We start from the raw sequence: 19,833 nt of genomic DNA on the forward strand, positions 1-19,833 counted from the left end.
ATGTGCGACTGCGGTCATAACAGTTGGTCTGGGCTCCCAGGGCCATGGCGTCAAAACGTTTTAATCTCTTTCACAACATTGTGCATTTTTTGGTAGACTTCCAGATTAAACCTTGTCTGTTTTCCCAGTCTTTCAGAATGAATTATTTAATCATGAGAAATGTGTTCTAAAACACTCTGCTTCTATTTATACATAATACCCCCCAAAATGCTTAACGCCTAACAAAAGCACCATTTTGTTTTCTCTTTCAAGTCGGCCTGCTAGTGGTGGAGACTTGCTGTAGGCCTCTGCCAGTGATCCTTCTCTCAGTGTTGCACCTCCTTTTTCTTTGTACATTCTTGCATTTTTACCCTATTTCCAAGTGTTTTGTTTCTGCTTTCAAGTTACATTTATGTTCCTGTACTTTTCCTTCAAATCCAACTGTCCTGATTTTTCTTTTTTTTTTTTTGAGCTTTTATAACTATTTTTCATGTCTTTGATTTTTTTTTTCTTTGCTATGATTTGCTCCCAATTATTCTGTTAACTGTTTGCACTGTGGAGATTAAGCTGATACCCATGTAAGTCTGATTCTGTGTCTGTGTTCTCTACACTCATGTGCTTTTGTTCCTTTGCTGTAATTTCACATTCATTTCCTTCACAGCAGACTGCAGTACATATTATTACAGTACTAGCTGTGTAAGCCCGTGCTGTAAAAAGCCTGGGGTCATAGAAAAAAACTGAAATGTAGAGATGTCAGGTAATTGGAAAGAACTGCTCTGGGCGTCTCTCTCCTAGGAGGATTCGTTTTGCCGATGTGCTCGCCTTCCTTGTGCATTACTGACAGGAGGAAAAATAAAAGGAATACCGTTTTGCTGATGTTAGCGGCCATGCCACTTTGTCTTTCTTTTGCGATTTCGTTTTGCTGACGTGCTGGCCCTGCTTGTCTTTCTTTTGCGATTTCGTTTTGCTGACGTGCTGGCCCTGCTTGTGTTATTAGCGGCTAAGCGAGTTTCTGTTTCCTCGGGGGTAGTGCCCTTCCCCCGACTACACCTCTCACTTACACGCGTCGACGTTTATATATAAGATACTGTCTCTGCCTGTTTAGGTGGGTGTATTCTGTATGAGCGCCTTCCTACTTGATTAGTTGTCTTTTTTTCCAGCTTCCTTCACTCTTCCTCCTTCCCCAAGTGTACTCACCCTGACTATATTCCTTGTATCACACAGTCGGTGTTTATCACCAGTTACTGAAACTTTCCCTCTGCTTTTGACTTTATCTGCCTGTCCTGCAGTTTGCTTCCCCTTTCCTTCCATTTTTCTTTTCCCAACTTGTCTTATGTTCTGATTCCATTACAACTTGTCATCTTTCTTTGTGTTTTATTTTTTCTTTCTTTCTGATTTTTTTTTTTTTCTAATTTGCTTTCTTACTACTTTGCATTTCCACCTTTATTTTTTTTTCCCCTCTGGTTGACTTGTGTATGCCTCTGCTGCTGTCCATTCCCTTATCACTCAAATTTTCTTTTTTGCTTGTCTTATTTTTTCCCTCACTTCCAGATTTCTTTTCGCCATTCTGGTGTTGAGCAGTATACAGTACAATTTTTAAAACCGTACCATACCACTATTCTGCTAACTTTTGGCACCAGAAGTACATGGCAGTGTCCAGACCCCTGGCACTCTCTTATGTCAACATAATCAGAATTCTAAGGGGGAACCTCTGCTCGGTATGAGACACACGTATGTTTGTGTGGGGAGAGCAGATTATTGGAGAAGATGAGTGATCACATCACAACTCTATTTTGGGTACCACTGCTATCGCTAAATTGTTCCACTGGGAGCGCCCATCTCGATAGGGGCTTCATGTGGAAGTGCCCCTTCTGTCCTGTAGCACATGAACACAGCATCTTCGTTGTGCTTTTTGCTTTTTTCCTGCTGGTGTAAAATTGTCCAGCTGCCTTCATCTTGCTTGACTCGATTTTCTTTCTTTCATCTGTTTCCTACTGTGGGCTTCAGATTTTCTGTTAACTTTATAATATCTTTCATTAATTAGTCATCAACACCTATCCTTACAATGCTTTTTTGAGTCTTTACAAATTACTCATTCGTTAGTTGTATGTCTTTTTGCAGTAACCTAATGTAAAGTTTTAACTATTCATCCACTATAAAGGGCTAGTAATGAAAGTTGTTATAATGTGCTACTGAGTGATTCTCTTTGTCTTCATTTAGTTCCCATTAGTTTCATAGGTGAGTGATGTTTTTCATCTTTTTGTCTAGTTCCTGTTGTGGCTTTCAAGTTTTGTCAGATTCTCTTTCAGATTGTCAACCTCCTCCTGTTGTGAGGCTATGCCTGATCCTGATCTGTCCGTCTCCTGCGATTCCATTTTTTCCTTTGTTTCTGCTGATTTGAATGTGTCCTTATGATTCTTATGTTTTTAGCTTGCCTGTTTCATGTCTTTAATCAAATGTAATGTGGTCATCATTGTTGTTCCGGGCTGATTGTCTGGCATTCTGACTTTGCTCCCTCTTTGTCTTTCCTGACCTTGCATGCCCTGATTGTCATTTACCTCATGTTATCCTCCATGTGTGTTTGTTTGTGTGTGTGTGTACTTTATGCATGTGCGGTTTATTCATTTTGCACCTTTGGGTCTGCAACCCTCCGGCTTTGTAGTTTGATTGTCACCGCTCTAAATGACTGTCAGCAGCTAATGGTTTGCTTGTCCATCCCTTGCTGTTTTTGGTCCCGTCTCCTTAACATTTTTTTTTTTTTTTCCTTTTCCCCCCCTGTGCCTGTCTGCGTTTCTGCCTTTTGACTACCCACACATTTCACACTGTTGTCTCACTCTTCCATACTCCTCCCTTCATCACACCTGTTTCCACAATGCCTGGAGGGCCGTCTGTGCCGTTCAGATCTAATTCATACCCTGACCCTTTCAGTGTTCCATTCTGACTGGCGCCAGTGGGCACATTGATAGCAATAGTAGTATTGAGAGGGTACGAGCTCCTTTTTGCTTCTCTCTCTGCAGCGGTTGCCAGCTTAATATTATCCCGACTGGCACTTCGCTTCTGGGCAACCTGGCATAGCGCTGCTGCCCTGGTGGCCACTGAAGGCAGCAGAACCAACGGATATGGCTTCCGTCTGCCACTGCTTCCCCCATCGCTGCCTTCAGAGGGACTGGTTGCAGTGGTTTCACTCAGTCCTTTCCTTTTGCCATTGGGAAGTGGGCTAGCTTGGCTCTCTGAATGGCTGTTGTGAAGGCTGGCACTCTCGCTGGAAATGGATTTCTTTTGTGGTGGGGTAAGGCGCTCTAAACCCGCTGGTCCCAAAGCCATGGCGCTCCCCCCTGCGCTCCTTAACGTCTTTAGCCTATGTTGCGCTTTGTGGTGATACTGGCCAGGAGCAGACTGGCTTTGCTTAGTCCTGCTCCCAGCCTTGTATGCCCTCCTGTTTGGCTGGGGTGCTGTTGTAGTGCCCGCTGCTGCCATGAGGGACTGCTGCTGCAGCAGGTTATTGTTTAAATGTTTATTGGTACTGTCAGTGGCACTGCAGCATCCAGAGCCCACACTACCACAGCTGTTTGTCCCTGCTGCTGATGCCGTAGAGGTCAGTCTGCACATACTCTGGGCCACATTGTTGGTATTGGTGCCATTTTCTTGTGCCACCTGTAGAAGGTTTGTAAGTTTGCAAGGCCCTGGGTTGGAGAGATTACTGCTTCCACTGGGAGAGGATGAGGATTTCACAGAAGCTGTGGCAGCAACATCAGGTGGGAGGCAACCAATGAAAATCTGAGATTCTCTCTCGGTGTCGCCTGGACCCCCTGTAGCACAAGGGTGCATATAAGCCGGCATCGGCAGTGACTGTCTGTAAGCTGGGCAGCATGCCAGCCAGGCTATTTGAACATCAAGTCTTCGTATGCAGTGGTGAACCACCAAGAAAATCCCGAGGGTCACTGCCGTCACTCCATAGAGGCAACTGAAGAGCAGATCTCCATCACCAACTCTCAGCACAGACAAAGCAGCGAAAGTCCAGAGCAGAGCAAAGAGAATGTGAGTGCTCACCAGTGCCAACAACCTTGTTTTTACTGAATACTGGTCCTCAATTGTCATCCCGCCATGCATCATTCCAACCACTGAGTCTGTGGAGGGCAAACTGGCACTCCCGCTAAGTGCCGGCTGAGTCTCAGGCAAGGGGGACAAAGAGGATGACGTAGCAATTGTTGTCGGTCCTTTTGGCTGATGATGGCTTCTCAGACAGAAAATGGTGCATAAGAAGTAAATCCAGCTCACCAACACTGCAGAGCCTGCTGGGACATAGAAGGCACCCAAACTTGGTCGCCACACCAGCCAGCAGCTGTGAAAACAAAAGGAACGAATGAATGTTAAAAAGTGGCAAAAAGGATTTTCAATTGCAGAGGTTAACCTCAAACACTGCTGTAACATTTGTTAACTTTGCAGCCAGAAGCATAAATGGACATTTCCTAGTCTGTGCACTGCCAGTGGTCCAACATCAATACCCACCACTTCCATTCTGCTTATGCAGAAGGCCTTCAGTAGCTAACAGGTAGTTTTTACATACAGGATTCTAGCCCACCACAAGAGTGAGTCATTTTCAGTGGTCATCTTTGACAAGCAGAAGCTTCAGTGAAACCACCTCCTAGTTCAATGCAGCCTTAAGTAGAAGTCATTGGCCCATGTTTCAGTTTCTTGTGATAAGCCCTGCCTCTACTATGGATGCCTTTCCTTTAAATTCCTTCCTCAGATCCTCTTTTTGCTAACAGCTTAACAAATCAAATGCCAGTTTTGGTTGTGATGGCCGCTCTACCTACAGCTTTTAAGATGAACTTAGAAAGGAATGACTCTGCCCTTCCCACTCCAACCCTAATCCTTGGAGTGAATTCTGGAATGGCTTACAACAGCTGGAAAGCTCAAATGCTTACTATGGGTTGGCGTCTCCATAGTTGTTAATGTTTACAGCTGCTGTGATTCCACAGATGATGAGTGGGACTCCGTCTGCTATGAGATAAAACCTACAATAAGAGAAACACAGGAAAAATAAAACTTTTTAATTTAAAGACACATACTGAGCTTAGCTCTCTGACAGTTTATCACACCCACACTGATTTGGGCATTCAGGCCTCGGAGCACTGCTGGACCCAAACGTCTTAATGTCAAGTGGAGATGTTGAGTTAGTCACAGGTTCGTAGGATTTAAGATAGATGTTAGGAAGCATTTCCTCTAAACATCTTTGGTGTATCGTGGGATTGTGCATTGCTCACCTGAGCATTGGTCGCTGTGTAGGAATGACCTGCTCACCCTCTGGTGGTCGGTCTGACTGCCAGACCGCATCCTTGTAGATTACACGGGCACTGACACTTATCCATAGCAAGGTGGACAGGGTAGAGTAGTGCAGTGCTATGCCAACCTGAAACCGACAAGCAGATGTTAGAAAAGCCACAAAACACTGCAAATCACAAAAGATGAGAGATGGGTCTAGCTGCACCCTGCAGTACCTATGACGTAGGTCAGGTCATGCCAACAACGTCAGTCATGAAATGTCCTTTGAGTCAGATAACCCTCCCATAACCCTAAACTTAACCCTAGTGCACGGCAAAGGCCGTTTTGTGACTGACCTCTATTGCAAGAAGATGACTGATCATGGAGCTTTAAACCTTGCTACATGCAAGCTAGAATGAACTTGAGAAGTAGTGACTTGGAAGTCCTGGTACCACCGGCGGGAGTCATGAAGAACAAGAATAAAGTAGTGGTAGGCAGCAACACACAGCAAGGCCAACACAAGCTACTCACCGCCTGGCAGATGGAAGAGTAACTGGTGAGTGTGATCCCCCCTGCAAACACAGCTGTTGTCATGGCAATGCGGAAGCAGAGGTTGAGGAGGGTGTGCCAACTCTTCCGTGAAATCCCAATTGAACTGCAAGACAAAAAAACAGATCTTAAGGCAACAGACGAGAAGGGGCTTAGTTCTAAGCCAACTGATACACAACTGCCTCTTTGCCATGGGGGCTGGCGCATGGTCTTATCATTGCCCAATGTGTGGATAACCTACTGCAGTAACATTATCAGGATAACATAGGTATGTGACATTGATCAAAAATTATCAATGTGTTGATCGATGGGTCCACAAGAAGTATGAATGTGTTTTGACCACTGACCAGGTGTGTGCTTTTTGTTGTAGTCTGTGCACAGAGCTTCATGCAGTTAAGTTTCTTAATCCTAGTCAAATCTGCCCACCCTCCAAATCATGACGGCTGTGAGTCACCCTCCACTCTTCACGTTACTCTTAGGAAACCCTGCAGCCATGTCTGCTATCCAGTTGGCACCAGTCAATTGGAATCCAGGTTTATCCTGCATCACAGTTGGAACTCTCCTAAGGTTCACTGAACATTTGTTGTTAATCTAATATACTCAGCACAAGAAGAGCTGAAGTTAGGTTAGGTTAGGTTAGGAAATGGAGGTGACAAGACCCTGAGTGACTCCTTACTAGTGATGATAAGCTTGTAACCGTTCTGATCCATTGGCACACTATTGCATCCTTCTGACCAAACCTTAAGGAACACGATCTCATGGGTTGCTCTTATTATAATGCAGGACAAACAACTGTGGCTTCATTACAAATTCAGAGGCCTAGTCTTTTACAGGGTAAGCCAAAAAGAAGTACCACATTTCAAACTTTACAAAAACGCTGCAAGATAAAATAAATTTCATTAAAACAAAGGAAAGGGTATTCAAAATAGATTTTTTTTTCTCCACTGTATTTTAAAAATGATGCCAGGTGGTGGCCATTATTAGCGATACACTCTTCGAGACGATTTCTGAACGCTCACATGACCTGTTCTACCATTTCAAGGAGAACAGCGGCGATTTTGTGGTGAGTAGCGTCCTTGAGGGCTTCAAGGTTTTGAGCTCAGTGTGAGTATGCCTACGACTTGAGAGAGCCCCCCAAGAAGAAATTGCACGGAGTGAGATCAGGTGAATGTGAAGGCCGCCTGACATCTCCCTACAGGGAGGTCAGCTTCCCCGGAAACATCTCCCACAAAACTTGCATGGATCTCTGTGCCGTATGAGCTGTTCCTCCATCCCGTCGAAACCAGGCATACAATCACACCCATTTCTTCCTGTCAGGGCCGCAAAAACTTCTCTAGCATTTCAATGTAATTTTCTGAAGTGATCCTGCGTGTCATCAAAGGAATAAACCCCCATTTTTTTTATATGTTACCTCATGAAGCTTGTAGTGGTGGCTAAGAAAAATGTTTCTTCTCATGTTTTGATGCAGAAAGTTAATGACATGATAGAAGCCAATGGTGACCAATGCTGTACAATAGCAACTGATCTGATAAACATCCATGGAAAGAAGAAAAAAGAAATCTTACGTTACTCATGTTGTGTAATCGATATGGCAGTTATCCAGTTGTATGCTCAAAACACGTTTTTTCGCTAAAGTATTGTTAAAGCTCAAATCATAAACAGGAAACTAAAGCCTCATGGGAGGCTTGAACTGAAGACCGGAGTCTTGACCAACAGCGGCATGGTGCTGCTGCCTTGAAGTAAGGAGACCAGGATGTGCATCCTGGGACCTCCCTGTGTGGGCTTCATCTGGGTGCTCCGTTTTTCTCCCACTGAAGACATTCAGGTTTGGTGGATTGGTGATGCCAAATTGGCGCTAGTGTGTGAAAGCCCTGTGATGGAATGGCGCCCTGTCAAGGGTTTGTTCCTGCCTTGCTCTTTATGGGACAGGCTCCAGCCATGTGACCCTGGTGTGGATTAAGTGGGTAGGAAAACTGACCAATGAATAAGGGGGAGAGGCAGGTCTTCCAATTCAAATGGTCTTTCCCATTAGGTTTTAGTTGCCTGTTTACAATTTGTGCTGCTTGTTCTATTAATAGCATGCATTTTGTATGTTTTGAACATACGACTAGGTAACTGACATGAGGAATATGCGACACAAGTAACATGAGATCTTAAATCCATGGACAATTTTCATATAGCTTACCGCTGGACAGCGTTGGTCACTATTGACATCTATTATACCATAAACTTTTTTCTCTTCATTCTTCATGAAAACGTGAAAAGAAACATTTTTCTTGGCCACCAATACAACCTACTTGGGGTAAGTAACATATGAACACTTCTGGTTGGAGTAGTCCTTTAAAAATGAGCAAAAACTGCAGCCAGAAGAAAGAGGAGGATGGAATGGCATACCAGGATTGGAGACTTTGGAATGAGCCGAGGCTGCGTTTACCAACCAGATCTTCATGTGTGCCTCTGTAAAGCCATGGCCCAGGCAGGAAATGCCCACCATGGTCGTTAGTAATTTAAAGCTGGAGGCCTCTGGGTAAAGGGTTTGGGTCAGTACTGTGCCACATCTCAAATTTTAACACCTGCTTCTGCTAAAAGAGATTTATACCTTCTAGGGACTGAGCTCATTTCTGTAATTGCAACCATCATGGTACCCATAGGTGTCATATTGAAACCTGTCAACTCACTAGTGTAGTGGTCCCCAACTCTGGTCCTGGAGGGCCGCAGTGGCTGCAGGTTTTCTTTCTAACCCTTTTCTTAATTAGTGACCTGTTTTTGCAAATTAACTTCTTCTGAATTAATTTTAATTGACTTGCCCTTGAAGACTCGGACCCCTTAATTGTTTCTTTTTCTCAGTTAGCAGTCAAACAATAATGAGATACAAAATGAGCCAAAACATAACCAGCAGACTGTGACCATCATGCAATATCTGAAAATAAAGAAAGTTTATGTCTCGGGAATGCTGATCTTCTCGGGTCCATAAAACATTTTAGCAGCGCTCTTAGAAAAGTGAAAATCAACAATTTCACAAATGTCTGCGATTGCACAATGAGAGCAGCAACAAGCAAGGAATTAAAGAACAAGTTTAATTAATAATAATAGAATCGGCTTCCTTATTAAGCAACTGGTTGGAGTCTGAGGCCCTAACTTAATTGGTCTTCTGCTGCCTCACTCACTTCATGTTTCATTTCTGTTTGGGTGCCATTTTAGGAAAGAAATGAAGCAATTCAGAACAACTATCAGGGGAACAAACCTTAAAAAACAAGTTAATTAAAATGAAAATTAAAGGAATTAAATGAGCAACAAAAACAGGTCACTAATCAAGAAAAGGGTGAGAAAGAAAAACCTGCAGCCACTATGGCCCACCAGAACCGGAGTTTGAGACCACTGCCCTAGAGTGTTGATTGCAGGTAACCAAAGAGACAGCCATTGTTACAAATCTCCTAGTCATCTCTCCAGTTGAGTTTGTTACAGAAGACGAGAGCCCAGCCATAGTCTTTGGTGCCATTAGAGCAGTTCTTTGGTTGCTTACCTGTGATGCAGGATGTGTGTGATGAGGACGGTGAATAAGCAGAGCAGCAGAATGGCCGTGCAGGTGTAAATAACAGGGTGCAGAACCTCCACAGGCACAAGGGATGGATGATGAATGTTGTGCAGCTCCTGAGCAAAGCAAAAATAGATCATTTAGGAAATGGTTCAAAAGAAGACAATGTTTCTGGGAGGCAGAGTGACAAACCACAACAGCCTTACGCTCTTAAGAGAGCGAAAACAAGCAGCACTCTTCACACACGTCAACATGGATCGGGTGACACATTTATGAGCTCTTGTACCTGCAACACCGCATAGTTGCTGAAGTGGAAGCATATCAGGGTAGAGATGTTGGGGTCACTGCCGATCAGCTCACAGCCATCTTGACTCCATCCACCGCGGCCATCTTGCGTGTCAAAGTTCCAGTGGACTGCCACAGAGTCAGATCCGGGGAATGAATGGCGCAGGGAAATGGTGATGGGGTCTGAGAAGTTCCAGCTTGAGCAACCATCTGGAAGTGGGAGCAGCAAAGATGAACAGGCATGAATATGGAGGCCTGGCACAATGTGTAGGGAATAATGGGGGCTGATTTTATGTAGTGTTACTTAATGAGCCCAAAAGGAGAGGAATCCCATTTCATGTCCCTTCGTTAGATACATAGAAGTTTTTCAAAAGGTGAAGAGAAATTTCTGAACGCTACTCATTCAAAGAAGTTCATATCCTAACCTTGCCATTCTCTAGGGGGAGTTTGTGTGTTCTGGGGTTCATCTGTGGGTTTGTATGACCCCATGATAAAGTAAGTAGACTCTGAACGTGGATGTAATTCAGAGTCAAGAGGGGGCCACAGCCAATCTTGGAAGCATTGGGTGCACGCCAGGAACCAGCGCTAGGTGGCAGCTCAATTTTGCAGTACTATCTAACGGCACTATGGGGTCCAAATCAAATGTCCAAGTACACCTCAAACTTGAAAATATCAGTTGTTTTGGAAGAAAACTAAGACCACCATGATGTAAAGTCAACTGGGGTCTAACTCAGTCTCAGGAGAATGGGTATAAGCCCCCTAGGAACAGCACTGGGGTAATTTACGTGAGTGAGGTACTGCCTGTGACGTCATGCCGAATCGCACTCTGACACTTTTAGTAGAAATCCCCACAAATCCTGTGGAATTACTGAATGCCTTTCAATGAGTTTTGTGTCCCCTGTCCCTGGTAAGGGCACCGTGTGTCCAGGGGTTCTTACCAAGTCCAACGTAGACCACTGGGCTGTTGACTACATGCCGTTTTCCTTGCTCCACTGTTCTGCTGGTGTTGCTTGTGTTGGGGAAAAGTTTACCATTGCGAAACGCCAGAAATTGGAGTTTACAGTCCGTGGGCGCAGCAGGAGGAAACAACGTCAGGGGTAGGCTGACCGACGCAAGTCCAATGGTGTTCTGCAAGGATACAAAGAAGAGGAAGAAGTTTCATTAGATGTGGCTTCGTCTAAGGCCAAAGCGTTATAAGGTTGGCTGGCATGGGCTGTTTGAAGGCCATGTTTGCTTTATCTGAATGATGTTTGGTGAGACAAAACAGACTCTTCTCATACTTGTTTAATCCAGTTCAGACCTGTGGAGTGGCCAGAACCTATCCTGGAAGGGTGACCAGCTCTGGATGGGCTACTAGATACTCATGCATGATGGGCTTATATAATATTGTAATATTGCCAGCTAACTTTATTGCCACCCCAAGCATCTTGAAGAAAAATGAAAGTTTTAGTGTTTATGCTTCATGTTTTATTACATCCTCCTCACGGTGTTATCTTGGACTTTACACATTTGTTTTAATCCCATATATTACGAACATTACTAACACATCTTCCTTTCACTTAAAATACATTACAGCAAGCTTTGCAAGTTTGTGACATATACTGCAGTGCAGCTGAGACGCTTATTCTGCTTTTTCTACATATTGCCGGACTGCTGTAATGCTGTTCTGTATGTCGCTTCTTCACAGGGACTTAAGAGACAGCAGAAGGTGCGGAATTCAGCGGCTACAATTCTCTGCAATAATAAACTTTGGGAACATTTTCAACAAGTCCCAGTTCCATTTCAGACACAGTATAAGATTCTTCTGCTCACTTTCACATCTCTCCATTGTTTAGTCCCTACATATCTCAGTAATCTCTCTCTCTCTCTTTGGGTTGCTCAGAGTCTCATTTTCTTGTTGTCAGTTCCTCTCAGCTTTGCACTATGGGTAATCGTGCAGTTAGCACTACTGGCCGAAAACTCTGGAAAGCTTTGCCTCGCTGCTTGTGGGAATCTACAACTTCTTTTAAGCAACAACTTACGTACGAGTTTAGGGTTTTTATAGTTTGTGATACTTAAGAGTATGTTTGTATGTGGATTATTATACTATATACTAAGGGGCTTTGCCCCCTGCTCACTTCGCTTGCCCACCGACGGGCCTGCATTATGCTCTAGCCACTTTATGGTTCTGTCGCTCGCATATGGGGATGCGGATGTACAATTTAAACAGATCAGCAAGTTATTAACCATATCAAAAAATAGTAAAATGTAATAATTTGAAAGGAAATTTATTTTTCATGTTGCATTAGAGTTTTTTGTTGCATTAGGTGATTTTGCTGTGTTCGGCTCTGAAATTAACATGTAAATATTTTTTAAACTCACGCTTTTACTATAAAACCTCAGTAAAAACAGTTTTTTGAATTAAATTTTTGTCGATATTGCAGTGAATTTTGATTCTGTGACAATGCAACATATAACTGCCTGTGAAAGAATTTTGTTTCTTTCTCTCTAATAAATAAAATGACTTTTTCGAATGTTCGTCTCTGTTATTTGTTAATTGTCTTTGCAAAAGCTATTCTAACGGTAAACTGTTAACATTTTAATACGAATAGCATATCAAGATCTCCTTTGTTGTCTAATCCTGAATTATTATATAATCTTGAAGATCTACTACATTACCTTTCTTGGATACATCCTTCTTTCAACAGTAATTCGTGCGGTGGAAGATCGGTTGTAGATATTCTTCAGGATATTATAAGCTGATGTTTTCCTCTTCCGCACGATCACCACCAACTCTTTCAGTATAGTCTATTGATACGCATTTAACCAATTTGCCATGTAACTGATCAACAATTTTCATGTTAATTCGTTTGACTTCAGCGTTTCTAGGATTGTCCATGTACTCATTTTTTCTTTTGATAACCCTTCGGGATGAAATTCTTCAATAAGATTTGGACATAATACGTCTTCTTTAATTGGGAACTTAAAGTGGCGAAAACGTTAAAATTTATAAAAGCTGAGAGAGCAGGCACTGTGTCTGACAAAAGCATTCACACGTATGAAAGGTGAGAGTACCGTAGGCATGGTTGAATACAGTTGAGAGGAGGGCATCACTTGAAAAAATCTCATGGTCAAAGTCTCATCTCACAGGACTTGAAAACATCTCTTGAAAAAAGTCTTGTCTCGTCACAGGATTTTTTTATATAATATATATATATATATATGTGGTGGGCTGGCACCGTGCCCGGGGTTTGTTTCCTGCCTTGCACCCTGTGTTGGCTGGGATTGGCTCCAGCAGACCCCCGTGACCCTGTAGTTAGGATATAGCGGGTTGGATAATGGATCGATGGATGTCTATATTTATTTATAAATCTGTGTGTGTGTGTGTATTGTGGAGGACAGCCGGCACAGTGGAAGGACTTGGGGAGAGAGCTTACATGGGGTAGTATCTCCAGTGGTGGTGCCTCAGATTCCCACAGAGCATAATGGGACTTGGAGTTTGGCGTCTCAGACCTGTTGTGTTCTGTGGGTGCTGCCACGGGATGCTGGAGGGACTACGGAGCCCTACTTCATTTGGCTTCTCCCTCACCCAGACATTCTATGGTAATGGGCCACCGGAAGTACTTGAGTGTGGCATTCAAGAAGCCTGCTGCCTTTATTTCAGTAGCCAGAGTTGGGAGGTGGAGGAGGAGCAAAGGTAGAGGTAGAAACGAGAGAGAGAGAAAAGCCAGAGAAAGAAGGCAAAGACAAAGTGCTGTGTACTCATTATTTTATGTGCTTATTATGCTTTATACAGTGACTATGTTGTGGGAAATGACTTGGGAAGCGTTTCCCACTAAATAAACATTTGTGCTGTGCTGGACTTGTGCCTCGTGTCTATCTGTGTCGGGTATGGGGAGCTGGAGCACCCCCTGCAGGCCACAGTATGTACTGTATATATGGTTTATTTATTAATTTTGTGCCTTTGAGTCTGTGACCTGCTGTGATCTACTGTATGATTATCTCTGCTCTAAATGGCTGTCAGGAGCTAACGGTATATACTGCCTATACTACTGCATGTGGCCAATTATTGAGTTCAGCCGCACCCATTGTGAACAGGTGGATAGAATTAAACACATAGCCATGCAGCGTCCATTGGCAGATGAGCGGGTTGAACTGAAGAGCTCAGTGACTTTAATTGTGCCACTGCAGTAAGATACTACGTGCCATAAGTCAGTACATTAAATTTCTGTTCTACTAGACCTGCTCTGAGCAACTGTAAGTGCCATTACTGTGAAGTGGAAGTGTCGAGGAGCACCAACATCCATCCATCCATTTTCCCACCCGCTGAATCCGAACACAGGGTCACAGGCAGTGCAGGATTTACGTATAAGCTACACAAGCTATAGCTTAGAGCCCCCCAAAACAAATCATATTTGGCACTTACATAGAATATCTGGACTTATAAAGGGCCCCATGTCTCAAATAGCTTAGGGTCTTACCAAGTCTAAATTCAGCCCTGGTCACAGGAGCCAATCCCAGCCAACACAGGGCACAAGGCAGGAACCAATCCTGGGCAGGGTGCCAGCCCACCACAGGACACACACAAACACACCCGGGCCAATTTAGAATCACCAATCCACCTAACCTGCATGTCTTTGGACTGTGGGAGGAAACCCACGCAGACACGGGGAGAACATGCAAACTCCACGCAGGGAGGACTGGGAAGAGAACCCGGGTCTCCTAACTGTGAGGCAGCAGCGCTACCACTGCGCCACCATGCCGCCCGGAGCACCAACAACTCCATCATAAAGTGGTAGAACACGCAATGTCAGAGAGCAGGGCTGCCAAGTGATAAGGTATCATAGCACATAAAAATCACCTATCCTCTGTTACATCACTTACAACAACAACTGTGTGTCCGAAACTTCATGAAATGGGTTTCCTTGGCTGAGCAGCTGCACACAAGCCTATTGTCACTATGCACAATGCCAAGTGTCAGCTGGAGTAGAGTAAAGCAAGCCACCATTGGACAATACACATTGTTCTCTGAATCACGGTCACTATCTGTCTTATAGACGAGTCTGGGTTTAGTGGATACCAGAAGAACACTACCTTCTGGGCCTACTATAAAGTTTGGTGGAGAAGGGATGATGGTCTGGGGTTGTCTTTAAGCGTTTGAGCTAGGACCCTTGGTTCCAGTGAAGGGTACGGTTAATGTAACAGCATACAAAGACATTTTAGATAATTGTGCAATTCCAACTTTGTGGGAACAATTTGGGGAAGGCCCCTTGCTGTTCCACTGTGACTGTGCCCTTGCGCACAAAACCAGTTCCATTAAAGCATGGAGGAACTCAAGTGGCCTGCTCAGAGCCCTGACCTCAACCTTACTGAACACCTCTGGGTGAACTGGACTGGTGATTGCGAGTCGGGACTTCTATTCCAACATCAGTGCTCGCCTCACAAATGAACACAACTGCTCCCAGACACACTGCAGAATTTTGTGGAAAGCCCTCCCAGAAGAATGGAGGCTGTTATAGCCACCCAAGTTGGGTGCGTTGTAACTCTGCATTAATTCACATGGTTTGGAAATGGGATGTTCAGCAAGCTCATAATATTGTGATGGTCACGTCTCCTCCTCATCTTTTAGGACATATAGTGTATGATGTGTGTGTGTGTATTTCATGGTGTTTTATTATACTCAATTGTACAGTGTTCTTGAGTTCCTTAAAAGGCACTTCTAAGTAATAATAATAATATTAATAATAATAATTATTATGTTTTTATTGTGTTTTCTAGGAGAGTCAAGTTGCTACAGTCTATATCAAGCCTAGGCCAAGAAGACACAGGGCGGTTTTACATGATGTGTGCACGTGTTTATGTTTTGTGGTTTTGAATTTCCTTCTTATATGACATGCATTCAAAATGGTTGTTTTTTTTGTAGTTTCATGTACTGTATGTGTGTTCATTTAAATGTAATGTCTGTAGACTTTTGTGCAGTGTATATTGGGGTGACACCAGTGGTGGATACAACAACGGGCACAATGATCACCTTGTCCATTCTCCAGAGTCACTGCATTTCTTCTGTCAGTTCTGTCAACTTCTGCATTTTCTCTGTGTGTGTATTTTGTTAGAGGGGTGTGTTTGGTATGCCAATGTCAATAAGATATGCAACTTTATTTTATTTGTCTGCCAGTGTCTTGTCTGGTCTGTTTATAGTAGGCAGTTTTGTCCCAGTATATGTGTGATATTTTCTAGTGTACTTATTATACGGTTTGTTTATTTGTACATGTCTGTAGTTTGTGTTGTAGTGCCAGTTCTCCAAGTATAATGTGTGCCACTTGATTGTGACCGTGCATGTCATCTGCTTGTGTCAGTCGTTTACAACCTGATGTGTTTTACTGGAATTTTTCTTGTTCCTTGCGGCAGTATCTGTATGTCCTGTCTGTAATGTTTGCGTCCTTAAGAATATATTTTCTGTAGTTCCTCATGTTTAGAACTTGATCTTGTATGACTAGCATAAACCCTTCTGTCTCACATATCCCAATGGCTTAGATAACTGTTTGACGCAATTTTATCCACACAAGGCTACTCAGGTTCACGAGGATGTCTGCCATGTCATTTTTTTTGGGTCCATGCTTGTTTTTTATGTTGTGCGGTTGTTATGTCCTCTATGAACATTAGAACAATCTAAATGAGAACAAGCCATTCAGCCCAACAAAGCTCACCAGTCCTGTCCACTTAACTTTCCCACAGTAACGGCAAGTTGAGTTTTGAAGGTCTCTAACGTCCTACTGTCTCTACCACACTACTTGGTGACTTATTCCACTTATTCCTGTGGCATGTACTGTAGGTTAGGTTAGGTTAGGTGGTGTGTAATTTGTGTCTGCATGAAACATTGCTTTGTGTAGTGTTAATGTATGCAGTTTTGTCTGGATCAATTTTCTTAAATTAATAATTTGTGTGTTGTGTAAATTAATTAAATCTATGAGACCCCTTCCTCCCCTAGCAGGTGGAACAGTAAGTCATTCTATGGCTGCTTTAGGGTGGTGGTGGTGTTTGTGTTTCCCTTTGGAGCTGTCTGTTGTAGTTCTGTTTGTGACCACGCACTCTACGGCAGTGTGTGAGTATTGGTATGGCGTATATATTAATGGTTTCAATTGTGCGGCATGCATGCAAGTGTGTTTTGAGTATTTTTGAAAGATGTGTTATTATTTTTATTATTATTATTATTATTGATACCTGGTAATACTCATATATTTGAAATGTGGGACAAAAGAAAAATTGAGTACCTCGAGAAAAACCCAATGGGGTATCGTGCAAACACAACACAGATAACCAGGCCCAGGATTTGAACCCAGTAGGTGGGATCTTCGAAGTAGAGTGCTTAATTCTTTTTGTCAATTTGCTACAGAACAGAAGCTGGTGGCACAGTGGTATCACACACACACATGCCTAGTGACCACTTTTCAGGCTCTGAGGAGGTAAGCAGTACTACCCTGGGACAAGTGGGGTGCTGACTCTAATTGGTTGCTCAAAGCGGGCGCTGAACCTTGTCCACAAAGGCCAATTCTTGCTGGTCCTGACGACTTTAAAAGGAGCTACTTCCGGAGGGTGGTGTCCATCTGTTCTTTGGGCCAGTTGGTACCCAAACTATTTCCCAGTGTGTTCGTGTCTACTTCACGGCCACAGTACATTGGTGAGTTCTGTGGATTGGCAGGTTCATTTGTCTGCTTGGTCTTTATTCTGAGTAGCCTGGCCTGTTGACCTTGTGCCCCTGGAGATGCTTGCTCCATATCCAAAGGAGAGTGCATTTTGTTAATCAGTGACACTATCTTGAATCAGTGTGGGTGTTTGCCTGTGTGCAGCTGCCATGTTCAGCTCATTCAGGGTTGGTTCCCACCTCTCATTTGATGCTACTAAGGCTAAGGTTTGAATTCCCTCATAGAGCAAGTGGACAAATGAATAGGCTAGACCAAGTCCAGTCACACAGGGTCAGGTCACCAAGAGGCCGCTGGCCTACCTTAACTGCAAAGCTGTGCAGAGTGGCGTTGAGCACTCCAGTGGTGCAGCGGAAGCGGAGCAGCATGTCGTGGCCCGTGTCTGTTCCCTCTCCCACTCCAACATCTCGCCTCTGGAGGGCCGTGCAGCTGAGGCCGGTGTACCGAGCAGGTTTGATCAAATAGGCATCCAGGGCGATATTCCTTGAGCTCTGTGGAAAAAGTTTGAGATAAAGATCATCAAAACATCTGTGTGATTTTGGTCACCAAAGTGGGCCTCGAAGTAGCAGGTAGACTGGTGTATTAGGGCCAGGATATACTTGACGCTACGCGACTCATACGCTTGTGGATGCTGCCGCTATGCAAGCAGTGTACTGACTATACTTGCGCGCATACTTTATGTAAATCTGGAGGATTCCAGATTTAAAAAAAAAAAACAAAACACAGCAACAGCAACATAGAAGATGACTTTTAAATGTATCGCGTCACTGTGATGGGGAATATGTGACACTTGTATTGCCTCTGCAAGAAATGGAAGGAGAAAAGCAGCATAAAAACATTCGCATGTCAGCATTTAGGTTTGATGATTTGCTTCACCACATTGAACCATTCATCAAACATTGAAGCACGCACATTTGTCCTGCTGGAGCTGCAATGCGGCTTGCCGTCACACTACATTATCAGACTTCTTCACTTCTTTTATCAGACATTTTCCACTTTGTAAGGAAATATCTGTCTTAAATTTGCTTCTGTTTCATCATTCACATTTCTACATCCACTTTCAAAGAGCTGGAGATTTGATGCCAGCTGTTCTGACAGGCATGTTTGTCCCTATGGAGATGTTGATAGTAAACAGTGATGCTGACGTCACATACCAAAACTTGAACGCACACGCCGCCCAAATTTTTGCTGGTACTGCAACTTGTGCACATGTTGCATTAATTTCTGACAATGTGCTCAGAGGACACATCAAAAGAGCACTGGGAACTCATGGCAGCCGTGATGTGTGCGCGTGAGTGTTCTGAGCGTCAAGTATAACCCAACCCTAACTAGAAAATGTCCGCCACAGACTGGCAGTACCCACTAACAGGTCAGGAGCAGCGTAAAGCTTCATTTCATTCAGATGAGTAGCACTTCAGCCTAAAGATGTGTGGACATGCCAGAAAATTAGAAAAGCCACTAAAAAAGATTGTTAGGAGCTCCCAAATACCCACAAATGTCCTCCCAGAGCCCATCATGGTATTAAGTTTTATTACTCTGTAATACCATTGCCAGGTCTTGGGAATTGGAGTTCAAACTCAGCATGGCGATTTTTTCCAGTGACTGGACGATGGAGCTGCAAGCCTGTTCCTCCTTTTGCGCTCGCCACAGAATCTGCTCATCAACTTGCATCATGTTGCTGGCCATTTCAAAAATGATTTCCGACAGCTGCAAAGGGAGCAAAGGAAGCCTACAGCATAAGATACTATTTATGATATAGTCGGCTAAATATTACACCTTTCCATAATGAACGCCATCCCAAGGCACTTTATAAACACATCCATCCATTTTATAACTTGCACAGGTAGTCGAGAGTTTTGGAAAGAGGGGATAATCCCAGCAACATTGAGTATATGGCAAGAATCCACCAAGAACTGGACATCGGTTCAGCAAGAGGACCAGTCATACAGAGGCAGGCTGATTTAGACCTGCCAATCAACCAGCATGTCTTTGGGATGTGGAAGAAAAAACCCACCCAGACATGAGGGGAACTTGAAAACATCACACAGACGTGACTATGTGTCGTATACTGTGAGGTAGCAGGGCTAACCACTGTGCCATTGGGCCATCCATTACAAATACAATAGGTTCACAGTATTCAGACCCCTTCATGTGCTGCAGATTTAATTTTAAATATACAAATGTGCCTTTTTCGCTTATTAGTCTACACTCAGTAACCCATAATGACAAAGTGCAAACATGTTTTCAGAAAGGTTTGCAAATTTTTAACCCTTCCTACCACCCCACTACTACTGTAAGGTGGACTGGTCTTAATGGTCATCAAGGACATTGTCTCAAAGACACTAAGAAGGGTAAGACTGGGTTAACACACCCAGATATGCTGGTGCACCACAACCAATGACACACTCAGCCCTGGGATTTGTGTATGGTGGCTCTCAGTAAAATGGAATCCACTACAATTCTCTGCACACTCTGACAGAAAAGGGCGGAAAAACATAACAGCCAGAGCACTGAGAGGACTTCAGCTAACAGAGAAAGACA

General features: G+C 43.7%; 1 protein-coding gene across 2 annotated transcripts in view; it reads right to left on the bottom strand.

Annotated features, from left to right (window-relative positions):
- Nucleotides 1–1,407: 1,407 nt before the first annotated feature.
- Nucleotides 1,408–19,833, bottom strand: part of adgra2 (adhesion G protein-coupled receptor A2) — a 174,768-nt gene continuing 156,342 nt past the window's right edge. For both annotated transcript variants that reach the window (XM_039768525.1, XM_039768526.1), the window contains exons 11-19: nucleotides 18,838–18,999; nucleotides 17,595–17,783; nucleotides 10,552–10,741; nucleotides 9,615–9,823; nucleotides 9,317–9,444; nucleotides 5,776–5,899; nucleotides 5,247–5,392; nucleotides 4,908–4,997; nucleotides 1,408–4,321 (exon numbers count right to left, since the gene is read on the bottom strand). In XM_039768525.1, the coding sequence (XP_039624459.1) occupies nucleotides 2,797–4,321; nucleotides 4,908–4,997; nucleotides 5,247–5,392; nucleotides 5,776–5,899; nucleotides 9,317–9,444; nucleotides 9,615–9,823; nucleotides 10,552–10,741; nucleotides 17,595–17,783; nucleotides 18,838–18,999 (2,763 nt within the window). In that variant the 3' untranslated portion in view covers nucleotides 1,408–2,796. The remainder of the gene's footprint in view (nucleotides 4,322–4,907; nucleotides 4,998–5,246; nucleotides 5,393–5,775; nucleotides 5,900–9,316; nucleotides 9,445–9,614; nucleotides 9,824–10,551; nucleotides 10,742–17,594; nucleotides 17,784–18,837; nucleotides 19,000–19,833) is intronic.

This window comes from Polypterus senegalus, chromosome 11 (assembly GCF_016835505.1).
Source record: "Polypterus senegalus isolate Bchr_013 chromosome 11, ASM1683550v1, whole genome shotgun sequence".
NCBI classification, from domain to species: Eukaryota; Metazoa; Chordata; class Cladistia; order Polypteriformes; family Polypteridae; genus Polypterus; species Polypterus senegalus.